This window comes from Salvelinus namaycush, chromosome 23 (genome assembly GCF_016432855.1).
Source record: "Salvelinus namaycush isolate Seneca chromosome 23, SaNama_1.0, whole genome shotgun sequence".
In the NCBI taxonomy this organism is placed as follows: domain Eukaryota; kingdom Metazoa; phylum Chordata; class Actinopteri; order Salmoniformes; family Salmonidae; genus Salvelinus; species Salvelinus namaycush.
In genome coordinates, this window is record NC_052329.1 from 24,414,195 (window position 1) to 24,433,563 (window position 19,369).

General features: G+C 42.0%; 1 protein-coding gene across 1 annotated transcript in view; it reads left to right on the forward strand.

Moving 5' to 3' along the window:
* Nucleotides 1–13,668: 13,668 nt before the first annotated feature.
* The window catches only part of LOC120018563 (LIM domain kinase 1-like), a 97,571-nt gene continuing 91,870 nt past the window's right edge, over nt 13,669–19,369 (forward strand). The window contains exon 1 of the mRNA XM_038961777.1: nt 13,669–13,703. Coding sequence (XP_038817705.1) covers nt 13,669–13,703 — 35 coding nt within the window. The remainder of the gene's footprint in view (nt 13,704–19,369) is intronic.

Consider the following 19,369-nt stretch of genomic DNA (forward strand, 5'->3'; position numbering starts at 1 on the left):
ACAAACTTTCCGTAATAGTTCAGGAGCCCCAAAAATGACCTCAGCTCTGAGATATTTGTGGGTGCTGGTGCGTTTACGATTGCTTCCACCTTGCTGTTGGTTGGGTGCAGGCCTTGTGCATCAATCTTGTATCCGAGATACTCCACTGAGTCCTGGAGGAACTCACACTTGCTGCGTTTCATTCTCACTCCGTATTTCTCCAGTCTTGACATCACTTTGTCCAGCACTACAAGGTGCTCTCCAATGGTTGGTGCTGGCACGAGGATGTCGTCCATGAAGCACACAACGTTGTCTATACCGTCCAAGATCTGATCCATTGTGTGTTGGAATATCGCTGGAGCTGTCGAGATTCCATAGGCCAAGCGATTGAATCTGAATAGCCCCTTGTGTGTATTGATGGTCAGATACTGTTCTGACTCCGGATCCAGCTTCAGTTGCTGATAAGCGAATGCCAGGTCCAGCTTACTGAAAACCTTCCCACCAGCTAGAGTGGCAAACAGATCTTCAGCGTTTGGTAGTGGATATTCCTCTGGTAGTATGCAGCGATTTACTGTGACCTTGTAGTCACCGCACATTCTGACGGTCTTGTCTTTCTTTGGGACTACAACAATCGGAGCGGCCCAGTCGCTCCTCGCTACTTTCGTGATTATGTTATTCTTCTGTAGGCGGTCCAGTTCCTTCTCTACTGCTTCCTTAAGAGCATAGGGAACTGGACGTGGTTTGTGAAAGATAGGCTTGGTTCCTTCTTGCACTCTGACTTTCGCTGTGAAGTCTTGTATTTCGCCGTAGCCATCTTTGAAAAGTTCTTTGTGCTTCTCCAGCATGTTAGTGAGTGTAGCCTGACTCACTGGTTCGTCCTTTCTCAGACTGAAGATTTCTCCCCAGTTCAACTTGATCTTTTGTAGCCAGTTTCTGCCTAGCAAGGCTGATTTTTCTCCTTTAACAATGACAAGCGGTAGCGTCCACTCCTTCCCCTCATACCGGACTGGTACCTGGATCTGCCCTAACACAGGAATAGTGTCACCAGTGTATGAAGAAAGGCGGATGGACGCTGGATGAAGAGGCCACTCTTTCAGTTTTTCTTTGTAGAGTCTCTCTGGAACCAGAGATACAGACGCTCCAGTGTCCAGCTGCATTTTTACCGGTTTTCCCGCTACCTCCATGTTGAGATAGATTCCATCTTTTTGTTGTTGAGCTGTGTACACTGTGGACAGTTCCAATACTGTTTCAGTAGTACCTTCCTCTTCGTGTGCTGCGTCTGACACTTTGTGCGCTCTTGCTGTGCGTTTTGAGGCTTTACACACTTTCTGTACATGTCCAACCTTTCCACAATTGTGGCACTTTACATTTTGGAATCGACATTCACTGTGCTGATGATTATCTCCCCCACATCTGTAGCAACTTGGCTTAGACCTTTGAGATGTGGGCTGCTTTGTTCTTGTGTAACCTTGAGGACGGGACTGAGAAAAGTGTGACTTTTGTGAGCCTTTTTCACCACGTGCATCACTGACCTTGTGAACACCTTTCTGACGTTCTGCATATCCCGATAGCTCAATAGTATCCCTGTGGGCAAGCTCGAGTCCAAGTGCGATATCACAGGCTTTCCGAAAGATCAGGTCCTTCTCTGACAGAAGCCTTCTGTGATATGCTTCACCTGTGAGACCACATACAAACTTGTCTCGAAGAGCATCATCAAGAAATTGTGCAAACTCACATGTACTTGCCAGCCTTTTCAAAGCAAGGATGTAGTCAGCCACGGTTTCCCCTTGACTCTGGTGACGTTGGTAAAATCTGAAACGTTCTGCAATGAGAATTGGCTTAGGCTTGAAATGCCTTGAAAGAGTTTCAGTCAGTTCTGCATAGTTCAACTCCACTGCTTTTATTGGTTCAATGAGACCTTTCCATACTCAGTTGGACCCAAAACACTGAGAAATACGTCTGCTTTCTTTTCATCTTTGATTTAATTTGCAGCCAGCCAATGCTCAAAACGCTCCAAATAGGAATCAAAATCCTCTTTTGTAGCCTCAAACTCTGGTACTCTACCAATGGTTGCCATTTTCACAGGTAATTGTTCAGTTTCCTTATTCCTTGTATTCCTTAATTTTCATCTAATTCTTAACTTCAGAAGTTTCTGCAATTACTTCGTTCACTGCACTCATTTGTAATAATGTACACACCGTGTTACGTTCCTTCTTCCTTTTTTTTTTTCCTTCTTGACAATATTTCTCCACTGAGATCGCCTAATTTCAATGGGTTCAATGACAGTTTTTTTATTTAACCACCAGAGGGCAGTGTCGCTATTCTGGACTCCAATAGTCTTGCTACTTGGCAGCTCCTGAACACTGTACCTGCTAGCAGTGCTTAGCCTTTTTTTACCGGCGAAAGAAAATAAAAAATAACTGACGAATTACGTAATTATTTTGAGTTTCATTACTCACGCAACATTCTTCCCTTCAAGCAATGTCCGTTAAAGAAGTTTAATCACCTCGTCGCCACTGTAATATTTGTGTTGTGGAGAAATGACCAGGCAGGAGACGGGAGTACAGTTAGTTTTCGTTTAGTCAAAACCTCTCGTGCTCTACAGTTCCCGGGCACACTAGTGCGCATGTGCATTTCCTATTAGGTGTAGTAACGTAACACTGTCGTAATACATCACCGCTTAGTAACAGCATAGTAACTAATATAAACAGATGTAGATCCCAGATACTACAGCACCAAAAGTATAAAAAAAAATAAAAAAGTGTTGATAGGAGACAGAATGCGGTCAGACCATCAAATAATTGGCATGATACTCTTACATAATTTTCACATGGGCGAGGATATTGGACATTTTATCAAAGCCTATTGGATGATAAAAACAAGTTAACTAGGACAGAATAATTTATAACTGACTTTTTCCGACAACATAGGTACAGCAGATCCCCTTATTGTATGGGACACTTAAATGTGCCTTTTAGAGTCCATGCAATTCAATCCTCATCTTTAAAACAAAAGCAATTTAGGTCAAAAGAGTTCATATTTAACAAAGGAAATAGAAGGACTAAAAGTACAGATAGATAGCAATACAAACTGTACCATAGAGGCACAGAATAAGTTAGGGGGAAAATAAATGGAGGTACTTATTCAAGAAAGATCTAGTGTAATATATTATACAAATAAAGCGAACTGGATGGAATATGGGGAAAAATGCAAAAAAACTTATTCAACATATGAATGCTACCATAAATTATTTACTGAAACTTGTAACAAACAACATTCACCCATGATTCGCCAAATTTTATTTTGAAAGAGGAAGCAGAGTACTTTTAGCATATGTTTTCATTTCAGTCTCCTACATCTTCACTAACCAAAGTGAATTGTTAGGATTTTTTTCTATTAATAATGTAAAATGAACATCTGTATAGAAAGACTCATGTGAAGGCCAAATTACAGAGGAGAGACTTCTTGGTGCAATTAAAGCCTTTAATTCTGGGAATACTCCAGGGCTAGATGGCATACCAGTTTAGGTATACCAACCCTTTTTTGATGTACTCAGAGGACTGTTTTTAGCATATTTTAACCAGTCCTATAAAAATGTTAGATTATCAGATACTCACAAGAAGGTCTGATTTCATTATTACTAAAACAGAACCCAAATGGTAAATATAAAGATTCAGTCCGTTAAAAAAAATACACTTCAGTGTTGTGATGCAAAATGCATAGCGCATTGAATTAAAAAGGTATTGTCGGATATCATTCATCCTAATCAGACAGGTTTTTACAAGGAGGATACATTGGAGATAATATAAGACAAGTACTGAAAACAATAGAACACTATGGAAAAATCTGGGAAACCAGGACTGGTATTCATAGCTGACTTTGAAAAGGCTTTTGATAAAGTACGACTGGAATTTATATTATCAATGCCTGGAACATTTCAATTCTGTAGAATCTCTTATACAATGGGTTAAAGTTAAATATAGTATATATACTGTAGTGTAAAATAGTAAATAATGGCTACTTCTCTGAAACTATTAATCTGTCAAGAGGAGTAAACAAGGTTGTCCACTATAGGCATATGTATTTATTATGGCCATCGAAATGTTAGCTATTAAAATCAGATCCAACAATAATATCAAGGGGCTAGAAATCCAGGGCTTAAAAACAAAGGTATCATTGTACACTGAACGCTATTTATATAATGAATATGAATTTGGAGAGCAGAAATGATTAAACATTAAAGCAGACCTCTCACTAACGTCTTCAGTCATACAAAAGGTACACTAAAATCCGAACTGGTTCTCTAGCAGATTAGTAAGAATATCTCAACCTATGTTCAAGAATGGCCATTTTCCTTGTCTGTCGGCCCTGCGTTAAATTTTTACTAGGATTAAATGTCAGGAATTGTGAAAAACTGAGTTTAAATGTATTTGGCTAAGGTGTATGTAAACTTCCGACTTCAACTGTATATTGTCCTGCTAATAACATAATTAATAATACATCTGTGAGAATATCCAAGGGACTTTTATATAATTGTAATTTAATAATAATAATAATAATCGCTTTGTTTAAAAAATAACAATATTTTGATGATTTAGTTTTCAAATAACGTAAAATGCTCCCGGGTGGCGCAGTGGTCTAGGGCACTGCATCGCAGCGCTAGCTGTGCCACCAGAGATTCTGGGTTCGCGCCCAGGCTCTGTCGCAGCCGGCCGCGACCGGGATTTACGTGGGGCGACGCACAATTGGCCTAGCTTCGTCCGGGTTAGGGAGGGTCCGGGTTAGGGAGGGATATCCTTTTCCCATTGCGCACCAGCGACTCCTGTGGCGGGCCGGGCGCAGTGCGCGCTAACCAAGGTTGCCAGGTGCACGGTGTTTCCTCCGACACATTGGTGCGGCTGGCTTCCGGGTTGGATGCGCGCTGTGTTAAGAAGCAGCTTGGTTGGGTTGTGTTTCGGAGGACGCATGGCTTTCGACCTTCGTCTCTCCCGAGCCCGGACGGGAGTTGTAGCGATGAGACAAGATAGTAATTACTAACAATTGGATACCACAAAATTGGGGAGAAAAGGGGGTAAAAAAATAAATTAAAAATTAAAAAAATTACGTAAAATGAGCGAGGAAAAAGGCCATTCTTGAACATGGGGTTGTTGTTAATTATTTGATTGTTACTAATTTGTTTGTAATTTGTAATTTGTAAATAAAGCCAGTTTGTTAGGGCTGTCCCAAACTTAAAAAAATCTTTGTCGACCGAAAGTCGTCTGTTCTTTGGACACTTTGATTGCACAACATTTTTAAATTTGTAAATTTTCCATGTATAGAATGTGTTTTAATAAAATCAACTATGTGCATTGAGCTTGTCTGATACCTTAAGCTTATGGTTTGATGCCTCAAGAGGGCGCCAGAGATCTAGATAACCAGAAGAAAACATCTTAACCTGACCCAACTATTCTCCTCCCGCTACTAATGGCTTTCACAGATTCTGCCATTACTCTCCTGAAGTTGCCGGTATTAGGCTACTCGAGGAGTCGGTAACCTTTCTCATGTGGAATGCCAATTTATCTTACCATTTCTACCTATCTGCATGCCAGCTATGGTTTTCATATGCACATTTTCGTGAAACAGTTTAATTTCATTTATAATAACGGCTTCATATCTCAAAATCATTATCGTGGTTAATCAAAATTCTATCCAAATCTAAATGAAAATGATACAAACCTAAAAAGTAACTTCTATTGCCATTACCAACTATGTAAAAGTAACCTACATAAAGCGAACAAATAAAAACATTGCAGCCTGCAGGTAGAAAATATCCTGATAAAAATAAATATCCTACAAATCACATTGGCTACAGATGGTCTGTCTGCAACGAACTTGAAACATTGTGGGTGGGTTCCACCAACATGGTTTAAATTAATCTGGGGTTAGAGCTAATCTAGGTTTTGTGAATCTAGGTTTATAATTAATCAGATATGTGTTGCACCACTTAATTTTAAATCTGGATCAGTAAATCTATGATTAACGGTTTTAAAACTTCTTGTCAATAGGGGGGCGCTGTTTTCACTTTGGAAAAAATCGTGCCCAAATTAAACGGCCTCGTACTCTGTTCTAGATCATACAATATGCATATTATTATTACTATTGGATAGAAAACACTCAGAAGTTTCTAAAACTGTTTGAATTATATCTGTGAGTAAAACAGAACTCATTTGGCAGCAAACTTCCATACAGGAAGTGAAAAATCTGAAAACGAGGCTCTGTTTCAGGGCCTGCCTATTCAACTGGCTTTTATTTATCGATATGTATGCACTTCATACGCCTTCCACTAGATGTCAACAGGCAGTGGAAGGTTGAATGGGGTGTCTAGCTTGATCTGAGGCCGAATAAGAGCTTTTGGAGTGACAGGTCCGGTATTTTCTTTGTCTTCGACGGCGCGCGGGGGACCTCGACATTGTCTTCTGAAAAGCGTTCGGTATGCACGGCGAATATCTCCGGCTCTGATTTTATTTGATACATATGAGAAAAACATCATAAAGTAGGTTTTTTCAACCGAGTTTTATCAGTTTATTCAACGTTTAATGGGACTTTTGGAATTTTCCGTTCTTTGCGCCAAGAGATGATGGGAATGTTCGCGCCACAATGCTAGCCAAGGTTGCTAATTCGACAGAAGAAATGGACATTCTAAAACCAAACAACGATTTATTCTGGAAATAGGACTCCTTGTACAACATTCTGATGGAAGCTCAGCAAAAGTAAGACAACATTTATGATGTTATTTCGTATTTCTGTGTAATATGTTGATGCCTATTCTCCGCCGTGTTGGTGAGCGCTGTCTCACAATAACCCAAGCTGTATCTGGTGGTAAAGTTATTTTTAAAAATCTAACACAGCGGTTGCATTAATAAACTATGATTAGTGACATGTTACACCAATATATGAGGTATTTCGTGAGTTGAAGCGAAGTAGCTATGTAGCACTGCTGGAACTCCATCATGAAAGATTTGAAATAAAATCTGTTATTTGCCAGTAATGTTACTAGACAGAAAATTAATTCATTAGCTAACGTTAGCTACTGTAGCTATCTAGTTTATAAACCAAGCCGGCTAGCATAAAATATAATGTATTATTGTCATTACTTCCGGCGCCGACAGAGATGTCCGCCTCGCTTCGCGTTCCTAGGAAACTATGCAGTATTTTTATTTTTTTTACGTGTTGTTGTTTATTACGTGTTATTTATTACATTCAGTCTGCTGTCTGCTGTTCCCACATGCTTCAATAGGGCCACCATTGTTCCTGTTCCCCAGGTAATCTTAGGTTTTATTACATACAGTCGGGAGGAACTACTGGATATAAGAGCAACGTCAACTCACCATCATTACGACCAGGAATACGACTTTCCCGAAGCGGATCCTGTGTTTTGCCCACCACCCGGGACAATGGATCGGATCGGAGCAAGGGTAGCATTCCAGAGAGACATCAGAGACTGTAACATTCTTTGCTTCACGGAAACATGGCTCACTCGAGACACGCTATCGGAGTCGGACAAGCCAGCTGGTTTCTTCACGCATCGCGCCGACAGAAACAAACATCTTTCTAGTAAGAAGAGGGGCGGGGGGGTATGCCTTATGATTAACGAGACGTGGTGTGATCATAACAACATACAGGAACTCAAGTCCTTCTGTTCACCTGACTTAGATTTCCTCACAATCAAATGTCGACTGCATTATCTACCAAGAGAATTCTCTTCGATTATAATCACAGCCGCATATATTCCCCCCCAAGCAGACACATCGATGGCCCTGAACGAACTTCCAGGGTAAAACCCTGGATCATTGTTATTCTAACTTCCGCAAAGCATATAAGACCCTCCCCCGCCCTCCTTTCGGAAAAGCTGACCACGACTCCATTTTGTTGCTTCCAGCCTATAGACAGAAACTAAAACAGGAAGCTCCTGCTCTCAGGTCTGTTCAACGCTGGTCCGACCAATCTGATTCCACGCTTCAAGATTGCTTCACGTGGATCACGTGGATTGGGATATGTTCCGCATTGCATCAAACAACAATATTGACGAATACGCTGAATCGGTGAGCGAGTTCATTAGCAAGTGCATTGGCGATGTCGTACCCACAGCAACTATTAAAACATTCCCCAACCAGAAACCGTGGATTGATGGCAGCATTCGCGCGAAACTGAAAGCGCGAACCACTGCTTTTAACCAGGACAAGGTGACTGGAAACATGACCGAATACAAACAGTGTAGCTATTCCCTCCGCAAGACAATCAAACAAGCTAAGCGTCAGTATAGAGACAAAGTAGAGTCGCAATTCAACGGCTCAGACACAAGAGGTATGTGGCAGGGTCTACAGTCAATCACGGATTACAAAAAGGAAACCAGCCCCGTCGCGGACCAGGATGTCTTGTTCCCGGACAGACTAAACAACTTCTTTGCTCGCTTTGAGGACAATACAGTGCCACTGACACGGCCCGCTACCAAAACCTGCGGACTCTCCTTCACTGCAGCCGACGTGAGTAAAACATTTAAACGTGTTAACCCTCGCAAGGCTGCAGGCCCAGACGGCATCCCCAGCCGCGTTCTCAGAGCATGCGCAGACCAGCTGGCTGGTGTGTTTACGGACATATTCAATCAATCCTTATCCCATTCTGCTGTTCCCACATGCTTCAAGAGGGCCACCATTGTTCCTGTTCCCAAGAAAGCTAAGATAACTGAGCTAAACGACTACCGCCCCGTAGCAGTCACTTCCGTCATCATGAAGTGCTTTGAGAGACTAGTCAAGGACCATATCACCTCCATCCTACCTGACACCCTAGACCCACTCCAATTTGCTTACCGCCCCAATAGGTCCACAAACGACGCAATCGCAACCACACTGCACACTGCCCTAACCCATCTGGACAAGAGGAATACCTATGTGAGAATGCTGTTCATCCTGGGTCTCGACCCCGCCCTGTGCAACTGGGTACTGGACTTCCTGACGGGCCGCCCCCAGGTGGTGAGGCCCCCAACACTGGGGCCCCACAAGGATGCGTTCTGAGCCCTCTCCTGTACTCCCTGTTCACCCACGACTGCGTGGCATTGCACACCTCCAACTCAATCATCAAGTTTGCAGACGACACTACAGTGGTAGGCTTGATTACCAACAACGACGAGACGGCCTACAGGGAGGAGGTGAGGGCCCTCGGAGTGTGGTCAGGAAAATAACCTCACACTCAACGTCAACAAAACAAAACAAAGGAGATGATCGTGGACTTCAGGAAACAGCAGAGGGAGCACCCCCCTATCCACATCGACGGGACAGTAGTGGAGAGGGTAGAAAGTTTTAAGTTCCTCGGCGTACACATCACGGACAAATTGAATTGGTCCACCCACACAGACAGGGTGGTGAAGAAGGCGCAGCAGGAGGCTGAAGAAATTCGGCTTGTCACCAAAAGCACTCACAAACTTTTACAGATGCACAATCGAGAACATCCTGTCGGGCTGTATCACCGCCTGGTACGGCAACTGCTCCGCCCACAACCGTAAGGCTCTCCAGAGGGTAGTGAGGTCTGCACAACGCATCACCGGGGGCCAACTACCTGCCCTCCAGGACACCTACACCACTCGATGTCACAGGAAGGCCATAAAGATCATCAAGGACAACAACCATCCGAGCCACTGTGTCACGCCCTGACCTTAGCTCCTTTTTTATGTCTCTATTTTGGTTTGGTCGGGGCGTGAGTTGGGGTGGGCATTCTATGTTTTGTGTTCTATGTTTTCTATTTCTGTGTGTTTGGCCGGGTGTGGTTCTCAATCAGAGGCAGCTGTCTATCGTTGTCTCTGATTGAGAACCATACTTAGGTAGCCGTTTCCCACCTGTGTTGGTGGGTAGTTGTTTTCTATTTTGTGTTGCTGCACCTTACAGGACTGCGTTTTCGTTTCACTCTCTTTGTTATTTTGTTTAGTGTTTCTGTTCTAATAAAAATAACATGAACACTTACCACGCTGCGCTTTGGTCCGATGACTACTATTCATCCGAAGACGAATATCGTTACACACTGCCTGTTCACCCCGCTATCATCCAGAAGGCCAGGTCAGTACAGGTGCATCAAAGCAGGGACCGGGAGACTGAAAAACAGCTTCTATCTCAAGGCCATCAGACTGTTAAACAGCCACCACTAACATTGAGTGGCTGCTGCCATACATGTAAAACATGTATCACTAGCCACTTTAAACAATGCCATTTAATATAATGTTTACATACCCTACATTACGCATCTCATATGTATATACTGTATTCTATACCACCTACTGCATCTTGCCATCTTTATGTAATACATGTATCACTAGCCACTTTAACCTTTCACGAGCCTCAACCCCGGATCCGGGATCACCCCCCCCCCCCCCCCCCCCCCCACACTGATTAGCATCGCTAGCATAGCGTCACAATTAAATAGTAGCATCTAAATATCATTAAATCACAAGTCCAAGACACCAGATGAAAGATACAGATCTTGTGAATAAACCCATCATTTCTGTTTTTTAAAATGTTTTACAGGGAAGACACAATATGTAAATCTATTAGCTAACCACGTTAGCAAAATACACCATTTTTCTTTGTCCACCATTTTTTCTCTCCACCACTAGCTATCACCAATTCGGCCAAATAAAGATATTGATAGCCACTAACCAAGAAAAAACCTCATCAGATGACAGTCTGATAACATATTTATTGTATAGGATAGGTTTTGTTAGAAAAATGTGCATATTTCAGGTATAAATCATAGTTTACAATTGCACCCACCATCACAACTCGACTAGAATTACTATAGAGAGCAACGTGTATTACCAATTTACTCATCATAAAACATTTCATAAAAATAGACAAAGCATAGCAATGGAAAGACACAGATCTTGTGAATTCAGACAATATTTCAGATTTTCTAAGCGTTTTACAGCGAAAACACAATAAATCGTTATATTAGCATACCACATGTGCAAACGTTACCCCAGCATGAATTGAAGGCAAAGGGAGCGATAACGTTATCAACACCAAAATATATTAATTTTTTCACTAACCTTCTCAGAATTCTTCCGATGACACTCCTGTAACATCATATTACAACATACATATAGAGTTTGTTCGAAAATGTGCATATTTAGCCATAAAAAACCGTGGTTATACAATGAAAATAGTAGCAAAACAAGCCTGAAAATTTCGGCCGCCATCTTTCAGAGTGATCTAGTTTAATCAATAGCTAATCATATACTTGACTAAAAAATACAGGGTTGACAGGAATCGAAAGACAAATTAGTTCTTAATGCAATCGCTGAATTACATTTCTAAAATTATCCTTACTGTGCAATACAGGGTTCGCCAAGCGAAGCTATACCAAACAAAATGGCGGAATATACGTTTAACATTTTTCGACAGAACAACGATTTATCATCTTAAATATTTCTTACTATGAGCTGTTCTTCCATCAGAATCTTGGGCAATGTATCCTTTCTTGGGTCTAATCTTCTTTTGGTCGAAAGATGTCCTCTGTCCGTCGAAATGCCCACTAACGTTCGACCGGGACCCCGAAACGTGCCCGGCGCGTCAAAGAGCATCACATAGAAATGCCTCAAAATCGCACTAAACGGATATAAATTGCTATAAAACGGTTTAAATTAACTACCTTATGATGTTTTTAACACCTATAACGAGTAAAAACATGACCGGCGCTATATTACTGGCTAAACCAAGGCTTGGAAAAAGCCCAGTCCGACGTCCTTCTTGCGTTGAGTGCAGGGTCCAAAAGAACGCTACTTCCGGTATTTGGTGATTTATAGAGGCACTGATTGCGCAATCGACTCCATTCAAATTGTCACCACTTACTGACATCTAGAGGAAGGCGTGGGCAGTGTTTGTATCCTCATAGGATTTACAGGGGCTTTAAAACTGATCTGGAACCAGAGGCCAAGATTACTGAATTCTCACTCACTGGGAGGAAAAATGCTGTAGAATGAGTTCTGTTTCACTCAGAGACATAATTCAAACGGCTATAGAAACCAGAGAGTGTTTTCTATCCAATAATAACAATAATATGCATATTGTACGAGCAAGAATTGAGTACTAGGCAGTTTAATCTGTAGAGCAAATTATGCTAATGCGAAACAGCACCCCCTATAGTGGCAAGAAGTTTTTAAACAATGCCACTTAATATAATGTTTACATACCCTACATTACTCATCTCATATGTATATACTGTACTCGATACCATCTACTGCATCTTGCCTATGCCGTTCTGTACCGTCACTCATTCATATATCTTTATGTACATATTCTTTATCCCTTTACACTTGTGTGTATAAGGTAGCTGTTATGAAATTGTTAGGTTAGATTACTCGTTGGTTATTACTGCATTGTCGGAACTAGAAGCACAAGCATTTCGCTACACTCGCATTAACATCTGCTAACCATGTGTATGTGACAAATAAAATTTGATTTGATTTACTTAGCGTTATTTAGCCCTTTATTATTTGTTCGCTAGCCACCTGATCATGGCATGTCAAAGAAGTTCAAATTTCTCCGCTTATGAAAAAAAACTTGTCGGAGCTGATGGAGGAATTTAGTAATGTACTGGCAGATAAAAAGACTCAACACGACTGTCAAAAAGAAGGAAATACCTGACCCGTTTTATGCAACAGATTTAATGGATTGACACGGATTAAAGAGAAGAGGGACCAAAATCGGATGAAGGCGTGCTGGAATTTAAAAAAAGCAAAAGCCAAAAAGCATGTGGCAGAGGAGAGGCGGGGGCTATTTCAGACCGAGGGGGCCCTCCGTCCAAGGGAATTGATCCACTCTCCCAGAAGATATGCAAGATGATTCCCCAGCTGTTTGTCCCTCCATAACCCCAATGCTGACGATGGACAAGTCAACCCACCAATATTTAGTAAGCATAAATAACTGGTAAATATCAATTACTATAATGCAAGTTAAAACTAATATTAATTCTACTTCACTACAATGTTACCAATATCAGCCCCATTACAGCATATTGCAAAACATCATCATTCATACCCAAGGCTGGGAATATCGTAAGCCCCAATTAAAGTATTTTACAACATGGGCACGTAAATAGCCTACTAATAGTGAATACATTTTCTTTCTTTCCTTTAGTTGAGCTGACACCCTGTGCTGTGGAGAAACAGCAGTGCCTGGATCTTGCACCAGCAGCAAAAACACCAGACAGGCCAAGCAAACGCCCCAGAACTGACATAAACCAAGCTCATATTGATGTTTTGGAGCTGGAGAGAGAGAGAAATATACTGCAGATTGAGGTCCTGAATTTACAAAAAGAGCTACTGCAAATTCAGAAACTCCTTTAGGAAAACAAAATGCCCACTGTGTAAATATATATGTATATATTTTATTATTTATTAAAACAATGCTTTCCCAAGCAAATTGTTGTCCTCCAGTTTTGTCCCCACTCTTGTGTTCTGGTGCTTCCAGTTCCACCCTGTATGGTATTGAGAATAACAGTCTTAATAATACATTTTAATACAGATAGCTTAATTAGCAATTGTACGTGGCGATCAAAATATAATATTGTTTTTTATGTTACCAATGTTACATTATACACACCTAAGGCAGCGAAATGGTTCTCAATCAAGGTTCTCCTCACAGCATTCCCATTTACATTGGCAGCATGTTGCACCTGGCCATCTTCTCCATTCTCCTCAGGTAGGTCTTCCTCAGATAGCTCGTCTCCTTGTCTCTTGCAAAAGTTATACAGAACTGCCACTGCAATAATGATTGTCAGTGTTGTGTCCATCTTTGTGCAGAACCCCTCCTGTAGATACGGGAATATTTTTTCCCACACTCCAAAAACTCTCTATCCTCTTGTCAGGATGAGAGGTGTTGTATTTTCTCTTTTCTGGTGTCTGGGCGTTTTAAAAGGGATGTCATAAGGTACCCACGACAGGCATGTCCATTGTCACCTGGTAGGTGGCCTTCAAATGCCCCCCTTTCCAGCATTGCACACAGACTACTATTGTCAAAGATTCTGCTGTCATGGGTGGATCCTGGCCATCTAGCTACGATGTTGGTGAGCTGACCTTTGTCATCACAGACAGCCTGCACGTTGATGGAGCAGTATTTCCGATTACGGAATAGTTCTCCATTCTTGCCACCAGGGTTGGGAATAGGAATGTGTCCAGTCTATTGCCCCTAGTACACCTGGGAATCTAGCTCTCCTGTAAAATCCAGCTGCTGATTCCTCTTTAAGATTGAACCTTATGTACAGATTATTCAGACCAGCAATAGCACTGGACACGAACTACAATCCTGCAGACGGTTGACTTGTGGAGTCCAAAAAGATCCCCATCCACCATCTGGAAACATCCAGTTGCATAGAACCGTAGGGCCACAAAGAGCTGAAGTAGTGGGGGTACAGCTACGTTCCTATCACTCTCAAATGGAATCATGTAGTAACCAAATAAGTGTTAAACAAATCAAAATTCTTCAAAGTAGCAACCCTTTGCCTTGATGACAGCTTTGCACACTCTTGGCATTCTATCAACCAGCTTCTGCTGGAATGCTTTTCCAACAGCCCTGCGGGAGTTCCCATATATACTGAGCACTTGTTGGCTGCTTTTCCTTCACTCTGCGGTCCAACTCATTCCAAACCATCTCATTTGGGTTGAGGTAGGGTGATTGTGGAGGCCATGCCATCTGATGCAGCACTCCATCACTCTCCTTCTTGTTCAAATAGCCTTTACACAGCCTGGAGGTGTGTTGGGTCATTGTCCTGTTGAAAAACAAATGATAGTCCCACTAAGCGCAAACCAGATGGGATGGAGTATCGCTGCAGAATGCTGTGGTAGCCATGCTGGTTAAGTGTGCCTTGAATTCTAAATAAATCACTGACAGTGTAACCAGCAAAGCACCCCCACACCATCACACCTCCTCCATACTTCACGGTGGGAACTACACATATGGAGATCAACCGTTCACCTACTCTGCATCTCACAAAGACACAGCGGTTGGAAACAAAAATCTAAAATTTAGACTCATCAGACCATCAGATTTCCACCGGTCCATTGCTCGTGTTTCTTGGCCCAAGCAAGTCTCTTCTTATTATTGGTATCCTTTTGTAGTGATTTCTTTGTAGCAATTCTTTGTAGCAATTCGACCATGATTCACACAGTCTCCTCTGAACAGTTGATATTGAGATGTGTCTGTTACTTGAACTCTGTGAAGCATTTATTTGGGCTGCAATTTCTGAGGCTGGTAACTCGAATGAACGTATCCTCTGCAGCAGAGGTAACTCTGGGACTTCCTTTCCTGTGGCGGTGGTTTTTGTGACTGCACTTGAAGAAAGGTTGAAACGTTTTCCGTATTGACAGACCTTCGTGTCTTAAAGTAATAAAGGACTGTCATTTCTCTTTGCTTATTTGAGCTGTTCTTGCCATAATATGGACTTGGTCTTTTACCAAATAGAGCTATCTTCTGTATACTACCCCTACCTTGTCACAACACAACAGATTGGCTCAAACACATTAATAATATATATATAGGTATTTATATATAAATAATAATTATATATATTTGACTAAAACAATCTTGGTTGACCAACAGGCTAACAACCAAATAATTGACCAGTCGACTTAATGGGGTCAGCCCTAATTTATATGTATATACAGTGCATTCAGAAAGTATTCAGAACCCTTGACTTTTTCAGCATTTATTCCACAACCTTATTCTAAAATGGACTAACTTATTTCTTCCCCTCATCAGTCTACACACAATTCCTCATAATGACAAAGTGAAAAAAAGTGAAATCTTTTGCAAATGTCTTAAAAATTAAAAACATATTATTTACATAAGTATTCAGACCCTTTGCTATGAGACTCGAAATTGAGCTCCAGTGCATCCTGTTTCCATTGATCATCCTTGAGATGTTTCTACTACTTTATTTCAGTCCACCTGTGGTAAATGCAATTGATTGGACATGATTTGAAAAGGCACACACCTGTCTATATAAGGTCCCACAGTTGACAGTGCATGTCAGAGCAAAAACCTGTCTGGAACCAACCATGAGGTTGAAGGAATTGTCCGTAGAGCTCAGAGACAGGATTGTGTCGAGGCACAGATCTGGGGAAGGGTAACAAAACATTTCTGCAGCATTCTTAAACGGAATAAATTTGGAACCACCAAGACCCTTCCTAGAGCTGGCCGCCCGGCCAAATCGAGGGAGAAGGGCCTTGGTCAGAGAGGTGACCAAGAACCCGATGGCCACTCTGACAGAGCTCCAGAGTTCCTCTGTGGAGTTGGGAGAACCTTCCAGAAGGACAACCATCTCTGCAGCACTCCACCAATCAGGCCTTTATGGTAGAGTGGCCAGATGGAAGCCACTCCTCAGTAAAATGCACATGACAGCCCGCTTGGAGTTTGTCAAAAGGCACTTAAAGGACTCTCACACCATGAGAAACAAGATTCTCTGGTCTGATGAAACCAAGATTGAACTCTTTGGCCTGTATGCCAAGTGTCACGCCTGGTGGAAATTTGGCACCATCCCTACGGTGAAGCATGGTGGTGGCAGCAAAATGCTGTGGGGATGTTTTTCAGCAGCAGGGACTGAGATACTGGTCAGGATCGAGGGACAGATAAACAGAGCAAAGTACAGAGAGATCCTTGATGAAAACCTGCTCCAGAGCGTTCAGGACCTCAGACCAGGGCGAAGTCTCACCTTCCACACACAGCCAAGACAGCCCAGGAGTGGCTTCGGGACAAGTCTCTGAATGTCCTTGAGTTGCTCAGCCAGAGCCCGGAATTGAACACGATCGAACATCTCTGGAGAGACCTGTAAATTGCTGGGCAGCGACGCTTCCCGTCCAACCTGATAGAGCTTGAGAGGATCTGCAGAGAAGAATGGAGAAACTCCTCAAATACAGGTGTGCCAAGCTTGTACCGTCGTACTCAAGAAGACTCAAGGCTGTAATCGCTGACAAAGGTGCTTCAACAAAGTACTGAGTAAAGGGTCTGAATACTTAAGTAAATGTGATATTTCAGCCACCCGTCATAGACTTTTCTTTTCTCTCTGCTACCGCACGGAAAGCGGTACCGATGCACCAAGTCTGAAACCAACAGGATAGTGAACAGCTTCTACCCCTAAGCCATAAGACTGCTTGTCATCACATACGCAGCTGCTACTGTTTATTATCTATCCTGTTGACTAGTCACTTTATTCATAGTCATATGTACAATGGGGCAAAAAAGTATTTAGTCAGCCACCAATTGTGAAAGTTCTCCCACTTAAAAAGATGAGAGAGAACTGTAATTTTCATCATAGGTACACTTCAACTATGACAGACAAAATGAGAAAAAAAATCCAGAAAGTCACATAACAAAAGTTTATCTCAATACTTTGTTATATAACCTTTGTTGGCAATGACAGAGGTCAAACGTTTTCTGTAAGTCTTCACAAGGTTTTCACACACTGTTGCTGGTATTTTGGCCCATTCCTCCATGCAGATCTCCTCTAGAGCAGTGATGTTTTGGGGCTGTTGCTGGGCAACACGGACTTTCAACTCCCTCCAAAGATTTTCTATGGGGTTGAGATCTGGAGACTGGCTAGGCCACTCCAGGACCTTGAAGTGCTTCTTAAGAAGCCACTCCTTCGTTGCCCGGGCGGTGTGTTTGGGATCATTGTCATGCTGAAAGACCCAGCCACGTTTCATCTTCAATGCCCTTGCTGATGGAAGGAGGTTTTCACTCAAAATCTCACGATACATGGCCCCATTCATTCTTTCCTTTACACGGATCAGTCGTCCTGGTCCCTTTGCAGAAAAACAGCCCCAAAGCATGATGTTTCCACCCCCATGCTTCACAGTAGGTATGGTGTTCTTTGGATGCAACTCAGCATTCTTTGTCCTCCAAACACGACGAGTTGAGTTTTTACCAAAAAGTTATATTTTGGTTTCATCTGACCATATGACATTCTCCCAATCTTCTTCTGGATCATCCAAATGCTCTCTAGCAAACTTCAGACGGGCCTGGACATGTACTGGCTTAAGCAGGGGGACACGTCTGGCACTGCAGGATTTGAGTCCCTGGCGGCGTAGTGTGTTACTGATGGTAGGCTTTGTTACTTTGGTCCCAGCTCTCTGCAGGTCATTCACTAAGTCCCCCCGTGTGGTTCTGGGATTTTTGCTCACCGTTCTTGTGATCATTTTGACCCCACGGGGTGAGATCTTGCGTGGAGCCCCAGATCGAGGGAGATTATCAGTGGTCTTGTATGTCTTCCATTTCCTAATAATTGCTCCCACAGTTGATTTCTTCAAACCAAGCTGCTTACCTATTGCAGATTCAGTCTTCCCAGCCTGGTGCAGGTCTACAATTTTGTTTCTGGTGTCCTTTGACAGCTCTTTGGTCTTGGCCATAGTGGAGTTTGGAGTGTGACTGTTTGAGGTTGTGGACAGGTGTCTTTTATACGGATAACAAGTTCAAACAGGTGCCATTAATACAGGTAACAAGTGGAGGACAGAGGAGCCCCTTAAAGAAGAAGTTACAGGTCTGTGAGAGCCAAGAATCTTGCTTGTTTGTAGGTGACCAAATACTTATTTTCCACCATAATTTGCAAATAAATTCATTAAAAATCATACAATGTGATTTTCTGGATTTTTTTTTCTCATTTTGTCTGTCATAGTTGAAGTGTACCTATGATGAAAATTACAGGCCTCTCTCATCTTTTTAAGTGGGAGAACTTGCACAATTGGTGGCTGACTAAATACTTTTTTGCCCCACTGTACATATCTAACTCAATTACCTCGTTACCCCTGCACATCAACTCGGTACTGGTACCCCGTGTATAGAACCAGGTTATCTTTACTCATTGTGTATTTATTATTACTTTTATTATTATGTGTTATTACTTATCTCTTATTTCTCAATTATTCTCTCTGCATTGTTGGAATGGACCTGTAAATAAGAATAAATAAATAATAGGGTGCTATTTGTGATGAAGCCAATGACTTGATAAGGGCTGCCAAGACCTCTGGAATAAGGTTGAATTGACTCACTGAACCCTAAAAGTCAGTGACAAGTGACATTGACAAATGTAAAACAAGGAAACCGATTTATGAAGATCCAAGCACTTTGTTGCAGCTTTCTGGCTCTTGCTCGCTGTTCTCTTGCTCTCGCTCTCTCTCAATCTTTCTCACTCTCTTGCTCGCTTGCTTTCTCACTCTCTTTCTCTCTCTCAGATGAAACTTTCTTTTGCTCACATATGAAACAGAATCTTATATTTTGGTTCATCTAATTCATCCTGTACAAATTAATAGTATTTATTTTTCTGACACCATGTTCCTGTTTGCATACCACATCCACCCTTCTCCCATTCTGGATTT